Genomic DNA, 8001 nt, shown 5'->3' on the forward strand with positions numbered 1-8001 from the left:
GGGGGGGGGGACGTTACCGGCCTCCAAGCACCGTCCTTGGTCTTCTGCTCGTCCCCGAGGGCAGCCCCTCGGGGCGGGAGGGCGAGGAACACGGGGCTGAGGCAGAAAAGAAAGCCCGGGGAGCGAGCCCCGCTTGGAGGCGGCACAGAAAGGGTCCGGGAAGAGGAGGTGGAGGCCAGGCACCGACAGAAAGAGTGAGGAGGGTCTACGGAAGGACGGGGAGAGGAGAAAAAAAAAAAAGAGAGAGCGCTGGGGAAAAAGGAGGCGGAAAAATCAACGCTAAAAGGAGAGAAAAAGAAGCTCAGCGCCGGAGGTCCGAGAGCCTCCGGGGGGAGGCACCCGGGACCCGGCCCCGCGTTGGCCATGCCGGCAGCCAGAAGCCCAGGAGGTGATCGCAGGACGTGAGCAGGGCCCGGGGCCGGTGCGGGGGCAGCACCCGAGGGCGAGGTCCCAAACCCTGCCCTCGGGGTTGGCGCCGTGCGGCACAAACCCCCCCCCGCGGATCACGACCCGGCGGCAACGAGTCCGCGTGCCGGCCGAGCAGTCCCCCCCCCGCCCCGAGCCATCCAGGAGGCTCATTTGGTCGCCTGAATCCTCTAATTAGCGCGGCGTGGTAATTGCTGGTCTGCCTGGAGTGCTACCACGGCTCCGCGCCGCAGCGTTTTGGGTCTGACGGGCGGCTTTTAGGGCAAGGAGGGAAGGGAAGCGAGGCCGAGGGAGGCGACGGGCCCCGCGCCGCCGCTCTAACGAGGCTCCTTCGTTAACCAAGGCCCCGGCTGAGGCTGGGGGCCGGCCGCCCCTTCCGACCCCTCGGGGACCCCCGCTTTCGGTGCCTCGCGCCCCGAGGCCGCCTCTGCGCGTCCCGAAGCCGTGCAGCAGCCGCGGGAGGTGCGGGGTTAGCGGCGCTCCCGGCGCCCAAGCAGGCAGCTGGCCCCCACCGCCCCCCCCCCACAGGCCAAGCTCACCTTCTGAGCACCCGAAAAAGCGTGGTAGAAGCAGGAAACGTAAGTCATGATGGCCTTCTCATCGGGCCTGAGAGTGCCTACAATATCTGCGCGGGGAGAAAGGGAGGAGAGAGGCTGAAGGAGCAGCAGCGGAGCCCTCGCGCCCCTCGAGCATGCGGCGGAGAGGAGCAAGCGCCTGCACGGGCCCGGGACCCCAACCGGAGCTGGCCGACGGGGTTATTGCTGCTGCTGCGATTCCTCTGCTCGGCCTCGTTGCGAGCCGTCGGCCCCGAGCCTCCTCGGGCAGCCTGGCGGGGCCGGTCGCTGCCCCGGGCTGGTGCCGTGCCCCAGGGGGGGGCAGCAGGGAAAGCGAGCACGAGCAGCGTGTTAAACCCAGGCGAGCGAGCCGAGGTCTGGTTCCCAGAGCGCCGGGGACAGCGGCCGCCTGAAAGAGAAGTGCTGCTGCGGGAGGAAGCGTTCGGGCAGGACGGCCGCGGCCGCCGGTACCTTCTGCGCCCCCGAAAAGGCATGGTAGAAGCTGGACACATAGGTCATGATGGCCTTCTCGTCGGGGCGAGCTGTGTTGACAATGTCTGCAAGCGAACAACAGGGGTTAGGCGTGGGGGGGAGGCACGGCCGCGGCGTCCCGGAGCCGCTCGGCACGCCGGGCTTAGCGGGCCAGCTCCTCCCCGGGCTGGGGTCCCGCTGAGAGGCCGGCTCAGGACAGCTGCAGGGGCACAAGAGGGCGTTAAATCGTCCCGTCCCGCCGCACGGCCCCAGCTCAGAGCCAGCACGCGTCCTCTGCCCCCGAGGGACGGGATCCCGGGGTCCTCCGCCGGAGCCGGTCGAGGCGCAGCGCCCGGTGTCACCGCGTCGCAGCCGCGCGCTCCCGGGGCAGCTTACCCTCGGCGTCCAGCATCTTGGGGATGTCCAGGTACTTCTCCGCCACCTCGAAGGCGTTGTTCAGGTTGGTCACGGGGTCGTCCTGCGGAGGGAGAAACGCTGAAGGGCCGCCCCGAGCCGCTGCCCGACGGCGCGGGCGCTGCCGGGGCAGAGGGCGGCGGAGGGGAGGAGGGGGAAGGCGCCGAGCTTTCACCTTCCTGAGCTTGTCGTACTCGATGAGCTCCGGCCTGTGTCTGTGGATCAAGGCGTTGAAGGCGAGGCCGTCCTTCCAGCTGCGAGAGGGGAGAGCCAGGGTTCCAGCGTGCTGCTGCCCCTGCACCCCCCAACGCCCCTCGTCCATCCCCCCCCCGGCTCCCCGAGGAACAGCAGCGGGGCCGAGACGCCCCCCTCTGATTCGCCAGAGCCCCCAAAACCCCAGGGGAAAGGCAGCCCGGAGAAGGGGGGGGGACACACACGGGGACGACGTTCCCGAGGACGCACTCGAGCCGCGTCCTCCCCTGGGGGCTCCGCCGCTATTTCGGGGGGCGCCCCAAATCCTGAGGGGGGGGGGGTTTTGGGGGGGTACCTGATGTGGAAGTTCTGCACGTTGACGTTCTTGTAGGGGGCCGTCTTCCTCTGGCACCACAGCAGCAAGCCCTCCTTGGCAGAGGTCTCTGCAACGGGGCAGGGATCAGCTCGGCGCGCCCAAATCGCCCCCACGGGTGCCGAGCGCGCCCCCCCCCCCCCGCGCCCCCCCGCCCTCACCTTCCACCGAGATGTCCTGGATGGCGAAGCGCAGGATGATGGTCCAGATCATGCCCAGCGTCATCTTGGCGTTGCCGTCCACGATTTCTGGGAGCCAGGAGGCGGGAAAAAAATGAACAAAAGCCAAACCTGCGGCGCCCCGCCGAGCCCCGCGGATGCACCCGAGCGCGCAGCTCGCGGCCGGGCTGGGAGCTCGGGCTCATTAATATTCATGAGGGGGCGTGTCCACAGCCCCATCAGTATCACGGCTCTCCTTTCGATAATTACCAGCAACATTGTAATTGATAATTAACTACTAGCAACATTAATGAGCAACGAGGTGCAAGGGGTGCCGAGCCGCCTCCCCACCCCAGCTTCATTACATCGCTGAGCTCATTAATATTCATGAGGGGGCGTGTCCCCAGCCCCATCAGTATCAGGGCTCTCCTTTCGATAATTACCAGCAACATTGTAATTGATAAGTAATTACTAGCGACATTAACGAGCAACGAGGTGCAAGGGGTGCTGAGCCCCCACCTGACCTGCATGTGGTCATTAATATTAATGAGATGGGCGTGTCTCATTTCCCCAGCTCCGTTAACATCACTAATTAGGCTTTACTTAATATTAATTAAAGGATGTTCCCAGGAGTGCTCAGCCCCCTCCCCACCCCAGCTGCTTTACACCATTGAGCTAATTAATATTCATGGAGGGGGCGTGTCCACAGCCCCATCAGTATCAGGGCTCTCCTTTCGATAATTACCAGCAACATTGTAATTGATAATTAACTACTAGCAACATTAATGAGCAACGAGGTGCAAGGGGTGCCGAGCCGCCTCCCCACCCCAGCTTCATTACATCGCTGAGCTCATTAATATTCATGAGGGGGCGTGTCCCCAGCCCCATCAGTATCAGGGCTCTCCTTTCGATAATTACCAGCAACATTGTAATTGATAATTAATTACTAGCAACATTAACGAGCAATAAGGTGCTGAGCCCCCACCTGATCTGCATGTGGTCATTAATATTAATGAGATGGGCGTGTCTCATTTCCCCAGCTCCGTTAACATCACTAATTAGGCTTTACTTAATATTAATTAGAGGAAGTGCAAGGGGTGCTGAGCCGCCTCCCCACCCAGCTTCATTACATCACTGAGCTCATTAATATTCATGGAGGGGGCGTGTCCCCAGCCCCATCAGCGCTGGGGGTGCTGAGCCCCCTCCTTGCCCCCCCCCCCAGCTTAATTAACTCAGCAGGCTCGTTAATATTCATACAGGAGTGTGTCCTCCCCCTCGCTCAATTAATAGAATGCTCATTTTAATTGCAATTAATAATAATGGGGAGGGGTCAAGGGGTGCTGAGCCCCCATTACACTGCTGTGCTCATTAATATTAATGAGGTGGGCGTGGCACCTGGCTCCTTCATTACACCACGGTGTTCATTAATATTCATATAGAACTCTGTCCTCCCCATGGCTCATTTTAATTATAATTAATATTAATGAGGTGGGAAGCTCATTAGGTGCTGAGCCCCCTCCGACCCCCCCCCCCGGCGGGGCAGCGCGGAGGGCGGGAATGTTAATGGGGCGGGCGAACCACCCAGCGGCACAGGTGGGACGAATATTCATTAATAATCCAATTATTTAATTAATATTAATGAGCCCCCCCCCCCAAGCAGCACAGAGCCCTTATCTCCTCCTCTCCTTTAATTAACTCAATTAAAAGTCGGGAGGGGGCTCAGGATCCCCCCGCGGCCCCCAAATCCCTCCCGCGCCCCCCCCAAGCAGCACAGAGCCCTTCTCTCCCCCTCTCCTTTAATTAACTCAATTAAAACCCCGTGGGGAGGGGGCTCGGGATCCCCCCGCGGCCCTCGGATCCCTCCCGCCTTGCCCAAGCCTCGAGCGGGCGCCCGGGGATGACGGCGCGAGGCTCCGGCTGCTGCCACCGCGGCGCCCGCCGGGCCCCGGTGCGCTGCCTCCGGGCTCCTCTGCCTGGCTCGGCAGGGCCGGCCCCCGCCAAAACCGGGGCCGCAGAGGGCTGCGAAATCCCCTCGGGAGCTCCCGGGGTCGGCCTCGGGCTCCGTCGGCGGCGAGCTGGTCCCAGCAGGGGCTGCGGGGCGGCGCGAGGGGCTGCCGGGGGACAGCTCGGCGCCGTGGGACCGAGGGGGAGAGCTCGGCTCCAGGGAGGGAGCCGGGGGCTGAAGGCCTCGCAGCTCCCGGGGGCAGAGCTTCAAACAGCGCCGGGGATTCGCGGGGCTGAGCTTCGGAGCCGAGCGCTGGCGGCAGGGAACCCCTGCAGGGCTCCGGCCCGGCACCGGGGCTCGCCGGAGGCGCTTTCGGGGCTGGCTCCGTGCGAGCCCTTCCTCGCCGAGCCGGTCCTCCCGAGCGCAGCCAGGCCGGGTTGTGCAACAGCGCTCCCCGACACGGCCCCGACCTTGGAGGGAGGCAGGGAGGGAGGCGGGGAGCCTGCGCTGCCTTCCCCCCTCCTGCCCCCGCGGCGTTTATTGCCCCGCGGCGCCGCCCGGCCAGCGGAGAAGGGCCCGAGGGCAGCGCCCGCACGGCCTCCGGTGCCGTAACGCGGCCGTGCCTTGTGTTTTTTTTTTGGGGGAGGGGGGGAGACCACACCAAGACCCTTCCCGGGAGATGGGGGGGGCTCAGGGGGGCCCCGGCCTCACCTTCAGCCCCGATGGAGACCAGCTTGACGCCCTTGCTGGCGATGAAGTCGAGGGCTTTGTTCACGTTGTTGATTTTGTGCACCCGCATCTTGCCCCGCTCCGGCTTCGGCAGCCGCTCCCCTGGGAAGGAAACGCCGGCGTGGTTGGGGGGGGGGGGGCTTCCAGCCGCGTGCTCCCCCCGTGAATAAAACGAACACGAGGCCGGGGGGGCTCACCTGAAATCACCTCCAGCAGCAGCATGAGCTTGAGGCCGTCGCGGAAATCCTCGTCGATGTTCTCGATCTGCGTGCCGGCCTTCCGCAGGTGGGAGTTGCACCACGCCGTGAAGGTCTGCGAGGAAGGGACGGAGCGGGGGGGTGCTGAGCCCTCAGCACCCCACTGACGGCACCGGGGGGCGGCCTCGGGACCCCCCAGCCCCCCCTCATCCCGGGGACGAGCCCCCCGCGGCGCGCTGCGGGGCAGGAGCCGGTTTTGGGGGATCCGGGGCCATCCCGCTCGGCCTCCCGGGGACGGGCACCGAGCGGGGCCGCGGCCGCTGTGCTCCCCGCCAGAGTCCCAGGGGGGTAATTAGCGGCCGGCCTCATTAGCCTGGCCGATAAGCAGCTCCAGGCCACGGGCCCCGTGTGTGTTTCCCCCCCCCACACCCCAATCCTCTCGTCGGCGTGATTACGGGACAGGGAGGAGCGGGCACGCCTGGGTCCGCCGCGACGCTTGGCACGGCCCCACGGGCTTGGCACGGCCCCAGCAGGGCTTGGCACGGCCCCACGGGCTTGGCACGGCCCCACGGGCGCTGCCGAGCTCCTGCCAAGCCGCCGGCAGCTCCCAGGGCCGGGCGTGTTCCTCCTCGGCACGGAGGAAAAGCCCTCCCGGGAGAGCGGCGGGGAGAAAACCACGCATTCGGGGGTTTTGCGGTGACCGCGGCGGCGGCCCCGAAAGCCCCGGGGTATCTGCCCCAAAGCCCCGCGGAGGTGGCCCCAAAACTCCACGGCCGTGGTCCCAAAATACCACAGGGATCAGCCCCCAAATCCTGCGGGGATTGACCTCAAAACCCCTCGGGGATTGGCCCCCAAACCCCCATGGTGGCAGCCCCAAAACCCCAAAGCCTTGACCCCAAAACCCTGCGGGGTTCAGCCCCAAAACCCCAAAGCCTTGACCCCAAAACCCTGCGGGGTTCAGCCCCTAAACCCCAAAGCCTTGACCCCAAAACCCTGCGGGGTTCAGCCCCTAAACCCCAAAGCCTTGACCCCAAAACCCTGCGGGGTTCAGCCCCAAAACCCCTCGGGGATTGGCCCCAAAACCCCCATGGTGGCGGCCCCAAAACTCCAAAGCCTTGACCCCAAAACCCCACGGGGTCCAGCCCCAAAACTTCTCAGGGATCAGCCCCAAAACCCCAAAGCCTTGACCCCAAAACCCCACAGGGTTCAGCCCCAAAACCCCAAAGCCTTGACCCCAAAACCCCACGGGGTTCGGCCCCAAAACCCCTCGGGGATTGGCCCCAAAACCCCGCCGGGACCGGCCCCAAAACCTCGCGGGGGTCGGCGCCGAGCGAGCGCAGCACGTGGAGGAGGAGGAGGAGAAGGGAGCCAGGCGGAACCCGCCGGCAGCTGCTAAAAAAAGAAAAAGGAAATAAAAACCCTAAAAAACCGCAGGACAGCCTAAAAGGGGAAGCGGAGCCCGGCCTTCCCCAGGCTTTTTTTCCACGCTCCCGGCCCCGCGATCCCGCAAGGTGCGGGGTCAAAACCAGCCACGGAGGGGCAAGAAAATAACCCAAACCTGCCCCAAACCACCGCCGGGAGGTCGCTGCCTCGAGGCTCGGCCTCGGCCTCCGTTCCGCGGCGAGGTTTTTGGGGAGGAAAAAGCTTTTTACGGGGTGGTAACGCGGGGCCGGGAGAGCTCCCGGAGCAAAACCTGGGCTCCGGGCTCGCCGGGGGTGGCCGCGGCCTCGGGACGGGGCCGAGCCTCGCCAGGAGGCCGGAGGGGGAGACGGCGGGAATAAAAACTGCTAAAAAAAGGAGATTCCGCACGCGCTGCTGGCATTTCCTTCCCACGGGGGTGCGGGAGCTTTCCAGGCATTGTGTCCCCACCGCCTCGCTCGGGGACGGCGGCGCCCGCGCACCTCCAGCCCAGGAGGCCGCCGGTCTCTTCCCGGCCCAAAGCGGCCCCTTTCCGCCCCAAAGCAGCCCCTTTCGGACCCAGAGCGGCCCCTTCTCACCCGTAAGTGGTCCCTTTTGGCCCCAAAGTGGGCCCTTCTTGCCTCTTTTGGCCCCAAAGCGGGTCTTTTTGGCCCCCAAACGGCCCTTTTGGCCCCAACATGGGCCCTTCTGGCTCCAAAACAGCCCTTCTCACCCCTTTTGGCCCCAGAGCAGCACCTTTTTGGCCCCAAAGTGGCCCCTTCTCGCCCCTTTTGGCCCCATAGCGGGCCTTTCTGGCCCCAAAGCGGGCCCTTCTTGGCCCTTCTGGCCCCAAAGCGGGCCCCTCTTGCCTCTTTTGGCCCCAAAGCGGGTCTTTTTGGCCCCAAAAAGGCCCTTTTGGCCCCAGTGTGGTCCCTTCTCGCCTCTTTTGGCCCCAGAGCAGGCTCTTTTGGCCCCAAAGCGGGAACTTCTAGCTGCAAAACAACCCTTTTTGGCCCCAAAGTGGCCCCTTCTCGCCCCTTTTGGCCCCAAAGCGGGCCCTTTTGGCCCATTTTGGCCCCAAAGTGGGAACTTCTGGCCCCAAAACCACCCCTTCTGGCCCCAAAGCGGGCTCTTTTGGCCCCAA

At 64.9% G+C, this 8001-nt stretch overlaps 1 protein-coding gene across 1 annotated transcript; it reads right to left on the bottom strand.

The window, feature by feature from the left end:
* Positions 1 to 17: 17 nt before the first annotated feature.
* On the bottom strand, positions 18 to 7658 carry LOC118159650 (alpha-actinin-4-like; the record flags this gene model as incomplete). The annotated part of the gene is made up of 9 exons (XM_035314218.1): positions 7591 to 7658; positions 5460 to 5695; positions 5245 to 5364; positions 2592 to 2678; positions 2413 to 2500; positions 2041 to 2119; positions 1848 to 1929; positions 966 to 1051; positions 18 to 205 (listed from the first exon to the last, which is right to left on the bottom strand). Coding segments are annotated over exons 1-9 (1034 nt in total), but the record flags the coding sequence as incomplete, so codon positions are not given.
* Between the last annotated feature and the right edge of the window lie 343 nt (positions 7659 to 8001).

This window comes from Oxyura jamaicensis, unplaced genomic scaffold (genome assembly GCF_011077185.1).
Source record: "Oxyura jamaicensis isolate SHBP4307 breed ruddy duck unplaced genomic scaffold, BPBGC_Ojam_1.0 oxyUn_random_OJ71454, whole genome shotgun sequence".
Taxonomy (NCBI): Eukaryota; Metazoa; Chordata; class Aves; order Anseriformes; family Anatidae; genus Oxyura; species Oxyura jamaicensis.